The 16,607-nt window shown below is 37.6% G+C and overlaps 1 protein-coding gene across 4 annotated transcripts in view; it reads right to left on the bottom strand.

Moving 5' to 3' along the window:
* Positions 1-4,716: 4,716 nt before the first annotated feature.
* LOC112927385 (uncharacterized) overlaps positions 4,717-16,607 on the bottom strand; it is a 90,402-nt gene continuing 78,511 nt past the window's right edge. For all 4 annotated transcript variants that reach the window (XM_072755857.1, XM_026008759.2, XM_026008757.2 and 1 more), the window contains one exon: positions 4,717-9,869. In XM_072755857.1, the coding sequence (XP_072611958.1) occupies positions 8,419-9,869 (1,451 nt within the window). In that variant the 3' untranslated portion in view covers positions 4,717-8,418. The remainder of the gene's footprint in view (positions 9,870-16,607) is intronic.

The raw sequence follows: 16,607 nt of genomic DNA, 5'->3' as shown, positions 1-16,607 counted from the left end.
CCTGTTTGCCTATTCTGTGGCCTGGCCTCAGCAGGGACCCTCCTCCAGTACTCTGCCTACTGATGAACACAACCTCTCACTGCAGAACTGTTAGAACAGGAAGCTCAATAACATCCTCATGAACCCTTCACTCTGCTCTACCATCCTCAGTCCACAATGTGCTTCTTCGAGTTGCAAGACAGAATTGTCAAGTCCAGACATAAAACATTTCAGCTGGGCAAGAAGGAAATCATTTCCAGAAGTTTTCAGAACACATCTGCAAACAACGCTGGAGAGAACTAGAACATGTGCTGATCCCAAACAAATCTCTGAGCGGAGTGTCTTGTGACTGGCTTAATCCAATCAACCTTTACCTCTGGACCTTCCAAGGCTAAGGTGAAAAACAAGTTAAGGCTCTGCCGTCAAGGGAAAAATGAGTGTTGGGTACAGTCTCTAAGAACCTACCAATTGTTTGGAAGTTAATTTAAGATATAAAAGAATAACACTCATATTAAATTGCCCCTATGAGCTAGCCACTATTAATGTCCCCATTTTACAGATGAGACTCTGAGTACAGACAGTAATTTGTTTCAAATCTATTAAGTGATAGGGCCAGACAATATCAAAAGATCCCAGGCAATCTGGCATCTAATTCTACAGCCTCCCTTATATTGGGAAGTAAGGGATAAGACAAAATATGTATATACAGCATCATAGTAGATAGTTCCTGTTACACTTTGGCTATGCAATACATAGTACCTAAGTAGATTTCTCATCTGAATATTTTGGCTGCATATTTTCTTCATATAATGGAAAGCAATACTGTGTTGAGTTCAAGTAGAACTGTTCACACCTGCTTTCATTAACTGACTTGATATTGCTTATTTTGTGTAATTAGTATTTTCATTACACCCACTTGTGGACTCTAAGGCAGGTGAAAACTTCATAAACATGATGTTTGAATTCTTAATTGAAGAATTAATACAAAACACTGGCCATATCTACTTTTATAAGCCAGGAAACTGTGAGAGAACAGGTATAAGATATGATAAAATTGTGGAGTATTATTTCACTTAAGATGTATATTGCATAAAATTAATTTGTTAGCTTTTTTTTTTTTTTTTTAGTTTTTTTTTAATTTGTTAGCTTTTAATATGGAATACTTTTGTTATTGGTCACATAGCAAAGGGAACAAAATATTTTCGATATTAAACTCATATATAAACACTTATTACACAGGGATTCTTTTTTTTCCCCCCCACAGGGATTCTTGACACACGTGCTTACTGCTGTTGTCCTAATTATTCTCTTGTATGTTTTTTTAAAGAAGCTGCTGGAGGAATCTAAGCAGAGAGCAAACAATGTCAGACTTTCGGGGATCCCTGGGTGGCTCAGTGGTTTGGCGCCTGCCTTTGGCCCAGGGCACATCCGGGAGTCCCGGGATCAAGTCCCACGTCAGGCTCCCTGCATGGAGCCTGCTTCTCCCTCTGCCTGTGTCTCTGCCTCTCTCTCTCTCTATCATGAATAAATAAATAAATAAATAAATAAACAAACAAACAAATAAATAAATAAATAAAACCTTTAAAAAAATGCCAGACTTTCTGCTTTTATTAAGGAACATTTATGCTCAAACATGAATATATTTAAATAAAAATTCACAAGTAATAAATTTTGTAAATTGAATACAACTACAATCAATACTGAGCTAAAAAGAATACTATTAGCACCAGAGGAGCCTCCTTAAGACAATCTCTGCAAACTGCCATCATCCAAAAACCATCATTCCAACTTCTAACACCAAGTATTATATTTATCTGCTTCTCGAATGAAAATACATAGCACTTACTCTTCTGTGTTCTTTTGCATGCATACAATTGTGTTTCATTCATTCCTGCTATAGAATACAGCACTGGAAGAAAAGCGCAATTTATGTATGCAGTTTAGTGTTGGTGGCCACTTGTGCGGTTACTACTTCCGGGCTATTGAGAATACTACTACCACTACTACTAACTACTACTTCTAGTAAACATGTATTTCTGTTGGATATATGCCTAGAAGTATAATTACACAGCCAAAATTTACATGTATGTCCAGCTTTAGTACAAAAAGCCTATTTTCCAAAGTGCACAACTTACATTCCCACCAAACTTGTATTAGTCTCAGATGCTTCAGGTCTTCATCAGTTTGGTGTTCTATCACTGTAGCCCTTCTGTATGCTGCAGTAGCTGTGGTATAACATTTTTGTTAGAATTTGTTTTTCCTTGATGACTAATGAAATTGAACAACTTTCCATATTTACCGGTCATTTAAATATACTGTCAATTATGTTCCATCTGCTGCTCATTTTTTTTCTTACTCACTTGTTGGAGTTCTTTTTATATTATGTAGTATAGTGCTTTGTTTGATATACGTATTGCAATTATATTCTCTGAGTCTGCGACTCACTTTTAGTCATGTATTTTTGGTTTCTGTTTCTTTAACAACAGCAGTTCTTAATTCTTTTTTAAAAAATATTTTACATAGGGACGCTTGGGTGGCTCAGCAGTTGAGCATCTGCCTTTGGCTCATGGCCTGACCCCAGAATCCCAGGATCGAGTCCCACATTGGGCTCCTTGCATGGAGCCTGCTTCTCCTCCCTTTGCCTGTGTCTCTGCCTCTCTCAGGCAGAGGGAGGAGAAGCAGGCTTCTCATGGGGAGTCTGATGCAGAACTCGATCCCAGGACCCAGGGATCATGACCACACCCAAAGGCAGATGCTCAACCACTGAGCCACCCAGAAGTCCCACAGCGCTTAATTCTAACATAGCCTAATTTATCTATGGTTTTTGTTTCTTGTTTAGGGTGTCTTAGCCATATGTTCACATATATTTTCTTCTAAAAGTGCTACTGTATTATGTTTTACATTTATTTTTTTTTAAATTTTTTTATTATTTATTTATGATAGTCATATATATAGAGACAGGCAGAGACAAGGCAGAGATAAAGGCAGAGGGAGAAGCAGGCTCCATGCCAGGAGCCCAACATGGGATTCGATCCCGGGTCTCCAGGATCGCGCCCTGGGCCAAAGGCAGGCGCCAAACCACTGCGCCACCCAGGGATCCCTTATGTTTTACATTTAGATGTACAATCCATACAAAACGAGTTTCTGTGTATGGTGGGTGGCTATAGTCAAAATATTCCTCTTATGCATATAGAGAGCCAATTAACCCAGCACCATTTATCAAAAATACCATCTTTTTAATACATGAATATATTGGGGACTGTTTCTGGACATTGTTTATGCTTGTGCCTATACCAGTCTTGATATCTAGCAATCTAAGTCCGGTAGGTTTATTTTTCTATTTTCAGGTTGTCTTAGCTACAGTTAATCATTGCATCTGCATGTTTTAAATTCAGATTTGCTCATTCCCTCCACTTATATTGGTCTTTAATGTCCCTGAATTTGGTGATGCAGTTTTTGGATTTCTAGAACTTACTTTCTTAGGACTAATGTAAACCTAACAGCAATTTAACAGCAGTTAAAGTTATATCTTGATATAATTTGATAAACACACCTGTATAATCATCACCACCATATAGTGAGCCTACCCATCACCAGCAAGGATCACTGCCCCCTGTATTGCCTGATGTCCACTGACATGAAAACAATTAACTATGTTTCCTTTCTCCCCTGTGTTTTTAGGCAGCAGATAAATCTGCTATCTTGTCCTGAGTGGATTCAATTGTCCTGGTATCACTTAGTTTATTTTCTATTTGCAATTTATATAGATAAACAATTTTTCTTTTTTTTTGATAAACAATTTTTCTACAGCGAGTTTGCCAAATTACTCTCATAATGTCTTCATAGATTTTTTTCACATTTCTATGCAATGATACCACCTACCAATAATGAGCTATACTTCAGTCTTCCCCATTTAACGTCTTAAACTTTTTTCCTTTATGCCTTATTGGTAAGCTAGAGCCTTCAGTCCTATGTTAAATAGAAGAGGTACCAAGCATTCTTGTCTCATTAATACCAGAAAGAGCTATTTCAGTATTTATCTTCTTAGTATGATATTTGTTGTATGTTGATTTCCTTTTATTTTTAATGAGCTTCCCTTCCAGTCCTAGTTTTTTTAGTCATGAATGGGTGTAAAGCTTAATCAAATATATTTTCTGCCATCTATTTAAATAATAAAGTGGCTTCACTTACTTTTTCTACCGATGTGGTAGGTCATGTCAATTAACTTAAACTTGTAAATATTTATTCCAAAATAATTTTACTTATAAGTCATATACATAACACCAAAAAATTCCCATGTCCCCTCAGATTCTCCTAAACGCACTGTATCTCCTCCATCTGTCCCTTGCATACTCGCACTCTATACACACACACACACTTACTAGTCTGTCTCTAAAGCCATTTGAAAATAAGCTGCAGACATGAAACTCCATTACTCCTACACATTCCAGTGTGTATTTCCCCCAGAGGCGTTATCCTACAGAACCACCCAATAATCATCCAAGTCAAGAGATAAACACTGACTGGGATGCCTGGGTGGCTCAGCAGTTGATCAATGGCCTTTGGCTCAGGGCATGACTCCAGAATCCTGGGACTGAGTCCCATATCAGGCTCCCTGAGTGGAGCCTGCTTCTCTCTCCCCGTGTCTCTGCCTCTCTGTCTCTCATGAATAAATAAAATCTTTTTTAAAAGAGATAAACACCACCACCCAATCCATACACTGAATTCTGTCAACTGTTTTAATAGTTATCTATTCTTCGTTTTTATTTAAAACTAGCTGCAGTCTGGGTGGTTTTGTTGGTTGAGCATCAAACTCTTGGTTTCAGCTCAGGTCATGATCTCAGGATCATGAGATCAAGCCCCACGGTGAGTCGTCCACTCAGCAGTGAGTCTGAAGATTCTCTTCCTCTGCCACTTCTACTTGCTTGCTCACTCTCTAAAATAAAAAAAATCTTTAAAATATTTCCATTCTCCCCCAATCTGGAATGGTTTCTCAAGTCTTTTTCATGTCCTTCACATATTTAAAGAATAAAGGCTTTGCATTCAGTAAATAGTCTTTCAAATGGGTTCACCAGATATTTCCTAAGGAAACACAGGTCACGCTTTCTTGGCAAAAATACCACATGATGCTGGCTCTCTCAGTGCATCCCATCAGGGTACACATCATGTTGACTTGTCCTACTCCACTGGTGAGGTGAACTTTAATCACCTAATCACGTTGGTGTCTGCTGGGTTTAATCATAAAATCACCGCTTTTGCCTTTGCAGCTGATTAGTATTTTGTGGAGAGATATTTGAAGACTATTCCAACATCCTATTCTTCATCAAACCTCTATCCACAAATGCTAGCCTATGTTGGCAACTACCTCCTGAATCAACCACCATTCTGATGGCTGCCAAATGGTGTTTTTCTATTGTCATTATTCTCCCTACATTTATTAATTGGCATTAATCTGTAAAGAAAAGTTTTCCCTCCTCCTCCATGAATTTACTCATTTATTTATATCACTATAAATTAATGGAGTCCCATTTTATTAAGTCTCATGTATTCTGATGCTATGGTTATTTTGATGTTTATACTGTCTCAAATTTGGCCAGTGGAACCTGTCCAAGGTGGTTCTTTTGTCCCCATGATTCTTTCAACATTTTCTTACTGACAACTGGTGTGCTCACTGCTACTGGGTGTCACTGTGTGTAAGCCCTCTCAGCAGACAGTCCATAAAACACACACACACACACACACACACACACACACACACACACACACACGAGTTACATTCCAATCCAACACTCCAGGGTTTTCTAACTTTCCCCTTCTCCATTTTTTTAAAAAAAGATTTATTTATTTATTTATGATAGACACACAGAGAGAGAGAGGCAGAGTCACAGGCAGAGGGGGAGGCAGGCTCCATGCCGGGAGCCCGACGCGGGACTCGATCCTGGGACTCCAGGATCGCGCCCTGGGCCAAAGGCAGGCGCTAAACCGCTGAGCCACCCAGGGATCCCCCCCTTCTCCATTTTTATAAAAACCTCCAATCTGGCTCTCATCATCCTCAACACATTTTTGTATTTGCTCAGTGTTACAGTATTTCAGCCATGCTGTTTCTTCCAGCTGCCATCAACACACCTGATGCAAGTATGCACATCACCACAATACCATTCTCATTCTCCAAGGCAGGCCTATTCTGACTTCCATTCTACAAAGGCAAGAGAAAAATACAGAAAGTACAAGGGAGAAAGGAGAACAGGAGGAAGAATTGGCCAAATTGATTTAATTTTAAATATTAAATCCTTTGACTCTTCTAATAAACATGGATATAACTGATTTTTTTAAAATTTACTATTATGCATTTTCATAAAATATCAGTAACTTTACTTTCCTGAAATGTCTTTTATAGGTTTTGGTATCAAGGTTGTACTGAGCTCACAAAATGATTTAGAAAAGCTCCATCCGGGATCCCTGGGTGGCGCAGCGGTTTAGCGCCTGCCTTTGGTCCAGGGCACGATCCTGTGGAGACCCAGGATCGAATCCCATGTCGGGCTCCCGGTGCATGGAGCCTGCTTCTCCCTCTGCCTGTGTCTCTGCCTCTCTCTCTCTCTCTGTGACTATCATGAATAAATAAAAATAAAAATAAATTATAAAAAAAAAAAGCTCCATCCTCCTTTCTCTGTAAAAGTTAATAAAAGCTTGGTATTATTTCCTTCTTAAATATTTGGAATAACTATAGTGAAGCCATCTGTTCTTAGTTTTCTTTCTTGGCAGGTTTTTTTTTTTTTTTATTTTAAATACCAGATATTGTTTGCAGTTGCAATATGGTAACTCTACCTCTGATAATGACCTTGCTTTTAATGGTAGCATCCTGTGCTCAGCAAGGGTCCATCCTACTGGCAGTACACACACACAAAAAAATCTACATTCAGATTCACTTTTCAGGCTCCTGCTCTGCATGGAGTCCTTCTAAAAATTTCTTTAAAACCAGTATATGTCTAACCTGTAATGTTTAAGAATTTTTCACTCCAGCCTTGAAAGACTGGGCTCTGCCCTCCTACAAATAGTTTCCTCCTCTACCTGAGCCATACTCAGTACTCAGGTTCTTCCCTGTGGCCAGAACTAGCAAGTATCCTGACCAGGTAAAACAGCTGCATTTTGCCCATGTACTTTCTGTAATTCACTTCTCTCCTGAATTTTCCTTTTAGTCCTCTTTGCTTCATAGACTCCATTAAAATAGATACTTTTTGTGGTATTTTTCTAGTTGTTCTCAATTAGTACACTGATCTGCTACAAGCTACTATAACCTACTCAGTCGGAGAATCTACTTGTGCTTTCTAAAGCTCTATATTTAAGACTGTATTTTTGTATATGAATTTTTTAATTGCTACATCACAGATGAAAGGTGTTAAATATGTGGAGAAATAGATTTGGGTACAACATGTCACTCACAGAAGATGACACTTGGACAAACTGTTAAACACTTGCCAGGGCAGAATCCACTTATTCTCCACACTCACTTTTACTACATCCACTAAGTTGCATACACGGCAACTCACTTTTCCCCTTTGATCTACTATTCCAGAATGAGCCACTCAAAATGAGTCGGCCTCAGAATTACTAAAACTTCTTGCTGGCAAGCTCCTCCTAGAATCCTCCTAGATCTAGTGTGTTACTAGATCCAAAATCTCTTTTACTTGGACATCAGAAAATCCTGTTGGTGGGTCCTCTTGCTAAAAATCTCTTGTTCCGCATATGCTTGAGCAAAAAGCCTGACTTGCTTATAACTATTGGTCCCAGTGTGATGTATTTTCACATCTAATACATTAAATGGAGGAAAACAATACACCTGGCAATGGGCCAAATTGTATCTCAACAAAAATAAAATGCTATTTCTAAATGAAAACCATTATCCACATTTCCTAAATTGCTAGAATTCCTTCAAATTGAAAATCTCTGAGGTATAAGCTTAGATTTTAACTTAAAGCTTCCACTTATTTCAAGTATTTTCTCTAGTAACTTCTGACATCCACTGAGATACTACTTCAAGCACTTCACCCAAGTCTAATAAAATACCGCCTCATAGTAAATGCTTTCCTATAGTTTCCTATAATTTGTGCCTTTTCTAAAGCCTCTGCATAAAGTCTTCTCTACTCTATGATGAGGACAGAGGTCTCTAACTTGTGTGTTTTCTTTGATATTTAGTGAGCTGTGGCTTTGGGGAAAAGGTTCCCTACATTCATTTACCAATATGTTTCCTCTACTCTGAGCTTTCTGATGTATTGTATAATTCAAATTCCACCACAAAGTTTTCAATATTCCAAAGCTTCATATCTTCTCCCACAAGTTCTCTGATTGTGAGAATGGACCTTAGACCAAAGATGTTCTCAAAATCATTATATTAATGGATTTTTCTCCCTTTTTGTGTTCTCTTTCTATAAATTCTTGACTTCACCCAGAGTGATTTCCCTCATTTATTACATTTATAGAGTTTTTCCCTAAATGTGTTCGTTGATGTACAGTGAGTTTAGACTTCACATAGAATGATTTTCCACAAATGTTACATTCATAGGGTTTTTCCCCTGTGTGTGTTCTATGATGTGCAATGAGTTTTGACTTTACACAGAATGATTTTCCACATTCATTACATTCATAGGGTTTCTGTCTTATGTGAGTTCTCTGATGAACAATTAGGGCTGACTTCTGCCGGAAATTTTTCCCACATTCATTACATCCAAAAGGTTTCTCCCCTGTGTGTCTTCTCTGATGTTCTGTGAAACCCGAATAGTAGCAGAAAAATTTTCCGCATTCAATACATTCATAGGGTTTCTCACCTGTGTGAGTTCTCAGGTGTTTGGTAAGGGTTGACTTCTCAGAGAAGGATTTCCCACATTCATTACATTCATAAGGTTTTTCCCCCGTGTGAGTTCTTTGATGTTTAATGAGGTCTGATTTTCTGAGAAAGGCCTTCCTACATTCATAACATTCATAAGGCTTCTCGCCTGTGTGTGTTTTTTGATGTACAGTAAGGACAGACTTAAATGAGAAGGCTTTCCCACATTCAAGACATTCATAAGGTTTCTCCCCTGTGTGTGTTCTCCGATGTTGAGTGAGGGTAGACTTTTCACTGAAAGATTTCCCACATTCCTGACATTCAAAAGGTTTTTCCCCTGTGTGAATTCTCCGGTGTTTAATGAGGTCAGAATTTTTATAAAAAGTTTTTCCACATTCATGACATTCACAAGATTTTTCCCCTGTGTGTGTTCTCTGATGTCTTGTGTGGGCTGACTTCTGCTTGAAGGTTTTTCCACATTCATGACATTCATAAGGTTTTTCTCCTATATGTGTTCTCTGTTGTACACCAAAGACTAACTTTTCACTGAAAAATGTTCCGTATTCATTATATTCAAGTATATTGTCAATTGAGTGGTTTCTCTGAATTGGAATGAGGTTTGACTTCTGGCTGAAAGGCTGAGCACTCTGGTGCTCAAAGAGAATGGATTCTTCCAAGAAATTTTCTCCACATTCATTAAATTCACAGTGACTCTCTCTTGGATGTGTTCTCTGATGAGCAAGGAGAGATGACATATCACAGAAGATCTTCCCATATTCAGAGTATTCACAGGTGTTCTTTCCTGTATAAGGTTTCTTATGTACAACAAAGAGTGAATTCTCATGGAAAGCTTTTCTACAATTGCTGTATTCAAAAGGTTGCTCCAAAATTTGAATTTTCTGATGGTGAACAAAGTCTTCATTAAGGTGGTCATTCCCATTTTTATTATATTCACAAGGTTTCTCTTCAGAATGAATTCTTTCATACTTATCATTATGGAGCCAATCTCTAACTTTGTTAAACTCATTCAACTTCTTTCTTGAATTGTTTCTATTGCTATTAATTAATTCTGAAATATAAATAGAGTAACAAGAAAGATTAGTTGACAAGGGTATTTAGGAGAAACAATTAGTTAGGTTTTGGGGAGTGCACAAGTTTAGGTCATTATCTCTTCATGTCTAGATTATGACAACAGTACATACACCTTCAGTCTCATCTCTCTTTTCTATTCTACACAATAGCAATAAATCAAATTTCTAAGAACTCTAATTCAAAAGGGAATAGTACTATAACCCAATATCTAATATCTTTAATTCTGTTTCTAGCTGATTGAATAGGAATAAAAACACACAACAAAATAGCAAAATCAATGAGTGGTAAAGCCATTCTCGCCACAGGACCAGATCTACAGCTCCTTTGATTTATGGTGTTTTCCTTATACTCCGTCAGAATTGTTCATTAGTGCACTTCTGACCATCAAACCCTCTTCTAATGTTTTCTGGCTTTCCTCCAACCAAATCTCACCTGATTTATCATTAGCTTTTAAACTTGCATATATGTATACATATGCTTTTATATCTCTACGTAATATAAAAACCTACAATTCTAAACCTAGTTGTAGAACTTTCATTTACCTGTACCTTAATATTTTTTAGTTATGCACACCTGTCTTTATTCCTTTGCTATCTACAATACTGTACTTGTAATGACATATGATACAATTCTATAGAATGCCAATACTAATACTACTGAGTTCAATAACTAAGAACTGAAAATATTTTTTAAAAAGATTTAAAAAATTTTTTTTATCTTTTTTTACCTTTTTTTTTTCAAATTGTATTTTGATTACTGCAGTGATTTTGTTCTTTTTTTCCAATTATTTCCGGTGACATAACACAGCTCATAATACATCTTCTTGTGGTCTTACTCTTTCTGAACCTCTTATTTGCCTACTTTATATTCTTGTATACCAGAAGCCATTAATGATGAAATCATCATTAATTTATATTAAAAATTAGTAAAAATATCCAGGCATTACATGACAACATTTTTCAGGTGAATTATTTTTCCCCTGCCACTCGCTTGTCCTATCTTCTTTTATTTTTTGTAGTAACTTTGAAAATACCTTGTGATGGCTGTTTTGGTTCTTTTTAATTCCTGAGCACTAAGAGGTGCGTTTCTTCCTGATCCAGGTTTCCCACGGGTGAACTGAGAACCATATTCCAAGCTGGTAGGAATATTTCTTAACAAGGGCACTACATGCCCTCCTTAATCTTTACTCTTATCCAACTGACAGAAGTCTTTTTGGTTTTTTGAAGTATCAAAGTCTTTTTCATTTTCTACAATTTCACAGATGGACTGCAGCTTTCCAACACAGCCTGTGCCTATGAGTCTTGATTCTACCCCATCCCTGTGCTTCTCAAGAAGAAACCCAGTATAGAGATCTACCACCATCCTGAAAACCCTTCCTGCCTTTCTAAAAGATTAGGTTTGGCAATTTGAGGTTCCATCTTTGAAAGTAGCAACTCTGAAATCTGCAGCCTTGCACATACCTCCACCTGATATTTCACTACTATTGGCAACCCTTCATTTTGTTTTATTGTTGAGAGTTAAAACTTTCTGTTCATTCTTTCAAAAGTGGGGTTGGATTTGTATCTGTTAGTTCTTCTTGTATTCTTGTTTCTAAGAAGTCAAGGTTAAAATGCCAACTTCATGTTTCCATCTTCAAACCTGAGGTCCATTTACTTCTCTTTGAAATACATTCTTCTCTTGGCCTCTAGAATGTCACATTCTCTAGCTTTCGTTCATCCTCACAGACTCCTCCCACAGTCCCATCCCGCTGCTCAATACTCCTTATCTTCACTTCTAAACCTCTTGGTGCCCCAGGATTGAGCCATGAGACCACATCTCTCATTTATTTACATTCACGAACAAGAATATCTCATATAGTTCCCACAACTTTGAACGTCTTTGCACTGCTGGCATCCATGCTTACATATCATTACAAATAGTGTAACCTCTAAAAGACAAATAATTTTCTAAAAGAATATAAAATGAAAAGTTAATAGAGGCAAAAGAAATTAATAATAATTAAAAAATCCAAAAGGAGTTGTGAAAGGAGGAATAAGAAAAGAAAGAAGAAATAGTACATAAGAAAAGAAATAGCAAGACTGTAGGCTTAAGCCCAATTATACCAGTAAACATAAATGGATTAAATAAGTAAGAAATTTTAAGTGTCAAACTAGATTTAACAAACTGCTACTGTTTTCAGTTTATAAGAGACACACTTTAAATATAAGAACATGGTAAGGCTGACAGTGAAGGATGATAAAGAACATACCAAGCAAACTTTAAAGAAAAGAAAGCTGGTGCAGCAACACTAATACCAGAATCAGACTTAAAGGCAAAGGTATGACTGCATATATGGAGACAGGCACTGCATAATGGTTGAAGCATACATTAAAAAGTGAGATGTATCCTAAGTTTCTATTTGCCTAATGAATACAGCTTCAAGAAATATCACAGTTGGGAATTTTGAAACACCTTTCTTAGTATCTGATGGAAAAGCAGACAAAAGACAATTAGAGTACAGAAGACCTGGGACACCTGTGTGGCTCAGTGGTTGAGTGTCTGCCTTCGGCTCAGGGCATGATCCCAAGCCCTGCATTGGGCTCCCCACAGGGAGCCTGCTTCTCCCTCTGCCTGTGTCTCTGTCTCTCTCTCTGTGTCTATCATGAATAAATAGGGATCCCTGGGTGGCGCAGCGGTTTGGCGCCTGCCTTTGGCCCAGGGCGCGATCCTGGAGACCTGGGATCGAATCCCACGTCGGGCTCCCGGTGCATGGAGCCTGCTTCTCCCTCTGCCTATGTCTCTGCCTCTCTCTCTCTCTCTGTGTGACTATCATAAATAAATAAAAATTGAAAAAAAATTAAAAAAAAATATATCATGAATAAATAAAATCTTGAAAAAAAAAATGGAATACAGAAGACCTGAAAAAATACCTATACAAAACAATTACAGAGTATATTTCCTTCTTTAGCATGCATGGAACATTTATGAAAACAGAGAGTATCAACAAATTTCAAACAACTGAAATTGTTTCGAGAAACTGAAATTCTCTGTTTTAAATTAGAACTCAAGAACTGAAGGATAACTAGAAAAAAAATGATTTTAGAAGCAACTCACTTCTCAACAGCCCATGGATCAAAGAACACATTTTAAAGGAGGGAGGCCCTAAAAGAAAGGTCCATGGCAGCCCTACAGCCCCAGCTATGCCTCACTCAGGACCTAGACAGCTATGACTGTAAACCTGCCAATGTTGAATTTAGTTGATAGGACATGCTGCAAAATTTGCAGTAAGTGAAAAAAGGGGGAATTTAAAAACACTGCTCTGTATTTGTTTTGTGGCAACTACATCCAAATATTTGGTAGAAAAGAATTTGGCATAAGTCCTACAGACAGTCATCCCCATCAAGGAAAGAAGTGTCTGTGAGTGAGGATTTAGTGTCCCTGTCTAGAATCTTACAATACTGGAGACAGAGCAAGCCTCCATGCTTGATGATTTTTGCCTAAGGAAGGAAGTGTGCAAAGGAGAGAGCATGACTAGGGAGGCAGTGTCCACACAGACACTTTGGGAGTTGTCTTGTGAAATAGTCATTTTGAGTTTGCTAATGTGCTGTTATGAAAATCTGATGCCTGGCCCCACTGGAGTCTGATGATGGGTCTCTAGCCTGTTGAACCCATTTTTGGGTAGATCAACTTGGAATCTACCACTGGCAAGGTGAATAAGACTTTTTACAATAAAACCTGCAAGAACCAGACAGTGAGAAGTCACACTGAGCAGGACAGGGAGGCAGAGTTCCCTGACAACTGCAAAATCTTTATTTCCAGGTGTACCCTCTGGGATTGTGCGTGCGTGTGTGCATGTGTGAAAGTCAGGCATTAACTTGTAATCTAAGTGTGATCTGCACCCAAAAGTGATTATCATAAACATTCAAGTATTTGAGGAAACACCTGCTAGTCCAACAGACCTCAGATATGCCTTCTGTGAGCAGGTTTACCTATAATGTGGTTATTCTATTAGAAAGGGGTACAGAATCTGTTCCTGCCTTGAGCTGATATGCTTCATGACCCTGTCTCAGCCTGAAAGCCATTCAAGTCAGTTTTAACTGGCTGGCCAGAGCTCTATGAATAACAGAATGTGCCACAGACTTCTTCCTTGCAGGTCAAGATGAAGTTTAGGCAAAATACTAACACATATTGCTGCCCCTGGTTTGATGCCTTGGGCCAGGTGAAAGGTGAATGGAAACTCTTGAAGAGCATCTAGCTTTCTAACACAGAACTTGGTGGTTAAAGACTTTAAACCAAACATGTACACCAAAAGGACTAGCACGTATGCAGAAAAACTGGCCAGAAGTCAGAAATAAAATGAGTGGTTGTGTAGGTCTGTAGGGAAAATAAATTTTATGTTTCTGCACACTTAGAACTTTTTGAGCAAATCTCAATAAAACTTGGAGCTTAAGATAAAAGAATGCTTGGAAAGTAATTTGGAGCTTAAGATAAAAGAATGCTTGGAAAGTAATTTATGACTAATTAGATAGGGACAAACTCCAGATTCACATTTCTGTGGTGGCACTGGAACCTGAGGCTCTAGTGACATCCCTGGGTATAAAGCTGGAGATGGTGGTCTCCTTTCTCTCCTGAAGAAATTTACTCATAGTCCAAAGAGTTAGAATGTGAACTCAGGATCCTTCCTTCTCAAGGGAGCAAAGGTTTTTCTCTTTCATTTTTTTTTCCTCTTTCCTTTTAAAAAGGTAGGGGGTTAGCTACCTCTCTCTTCTACAGAAACACTCAAATTCATTTTACTGTTATTTTTCACCCAAAATACCAACTTTGTATGTATGTGTAAGACACCTGGTTTCTGTCTCATTGCCCCATGAGTAAGAAACTCAGGTACACTAGAACCACAAAGTTGTTATTTGGTTTTAAGTAAATACTAATTTGTCTGCTCTGTTCCAGAAACCTCATGTTGTATTTCTGGTAAAACTAACAAAGATAAATACTAAAAAATTAACAGTCTGAAATTTAAAATCTCCACCAAGAGGTAACTTCAGACCCCAAAAGCTTCACAGGTGAAATATTCCAAACATTAAAGAATAACATAATCTCACATAATATCATCCACAGAATAGAAAAGTGTGAAGTCTTTAACCCCAAACCTGAAAACATTACAAAGAAGGACAATTATAGGATAATAGTTCTCATGAACACACACAGAGAAAAATCATACATAAAATAGTGAAAAGCCAACCTCAGTGATTTATAAAAAGCAAAATACATTATGATGAAGGAGGATGAACTTCAGATATATCAGGTTGGCTTAATGCTGAAAAATTAATCAAGACTACTCACCATATTAACAGAATAAATATGAAAAATCATGAGTATCTCAATGCATGCAGATAAAGCATTTGACGAAATTCAATACTCATTCATAATTTAAAAAAAAAGAAGGGGGGGCACCTGGGTTGCACAGTCAGTTAATCATCCAACTCTTCATTTTGGCTCTGGTTGTAATCTCAGGGTTTTGAATCAAGCTCCACGTCAGGCTCCCGACTCAGTGTGGAGTCTGCTTTTCCCTCTCCCTCTGCCCCACCCCACCATGCATTTGATCTTTCTCTAAAATAAATATATCTTTAAAAACAAAAGCATAACAACAAAGAACCCTCTTAACTAAAAATAGAAGAGAACATCCTCGAAATAATAAAGCACATTTATAGAAATCCTTCAGTTAAAATCAGTATTAGTTCTAAACTACTCAACAGCTTCTCCCTGAAGTCAAGAACAAGACAAGATGTTCACTTTCACCACTTCTGTACAATATGTTAATGGCATTCTTAGCCAGTACAATAGGCAAAGGAAAGAAAAAAGGTACAAACATTAGGAAGGAGGAAGTAAACTTATCTTTATTCATAGAGAAAACAATTATTTACCCAAAAATTTTTCAGAAACCTACAAAACAACTAACAGAATAAGTAAACTTAGCTAGGTTGTAGATTACAAGACTGGTATGCAAATAGCAATAGTTTTTCTTTTTTTCCCTCTGTAAGATTTTATTTATTTATTTACTTATTTGACAGAGAGAGAGAGAGAGAGAGGATATTAAGCAGCAGAAGCAGGCAGAAGAAGAGGGAGAAGCAGGTTCCTCACTGAGCATGGAGACTGACATGGGACTCAATGCTAGGACCCCCGTATCATGACCTGAGCTGAAGGCAAACGCTTAAACAATCGAATCACCAAGAGGCCCCTCAAATGTTGTTCTATACACTGCATTAGATGTCAATTCTCTCCAAAATGATGAATGCAATCCCAATAAAAGCCCTAAAACAGTAGCTATAGGCGTATGGGTATGATTGTATGGGTATGTGTGTGTGTGTGTATTTGTGAAAACGGACAAGCTGATTCTAAAGTTTACATGAAAATGCAAAAGTTCATAGTACCATAGCATTGTCCATAATGTCTGGAAACATAGAAATTATTTTAATATATTTTCTAGATTAAAGTTGTTCTTGGCAACATTCTGTATTCATGCTATACCCATGCAGCCTTGAAGAAAATAGCAAAGCTAGAAGGCTAATACTGCCGGATGTCAGGACATGTGTATACCAAGATCTGTGTACTTTATGTAATTTATTCCTAAAGGGGGAAAAAGATAACATTTGTGTATAAAAGTGACACTGGAGATACTGGATTCAGTGATACTGAGTATCTGAGTCACATCAATCCGCTACTTCCAAAGGTCCAGAGC

This window comes from Vulpes vulpes, chromosome 4, assembly GCF_048418805.1.
Source record: "Vulpes vulpes isolate BD-2025 chromosome 4, VulVul3, whole genome shotgun sequence".
Lineage (NCBI taxonomy): Eukaryota > Metazoa > Chordata > Mammalia > Carnivora > Canidae > Vulpes > Vulpes vulpes.
The sequence above is the reverse complement of the archived record's forward strand: the minus strand, read 5'-3'. Positions and strand labels throughout refer to the sequence as shown.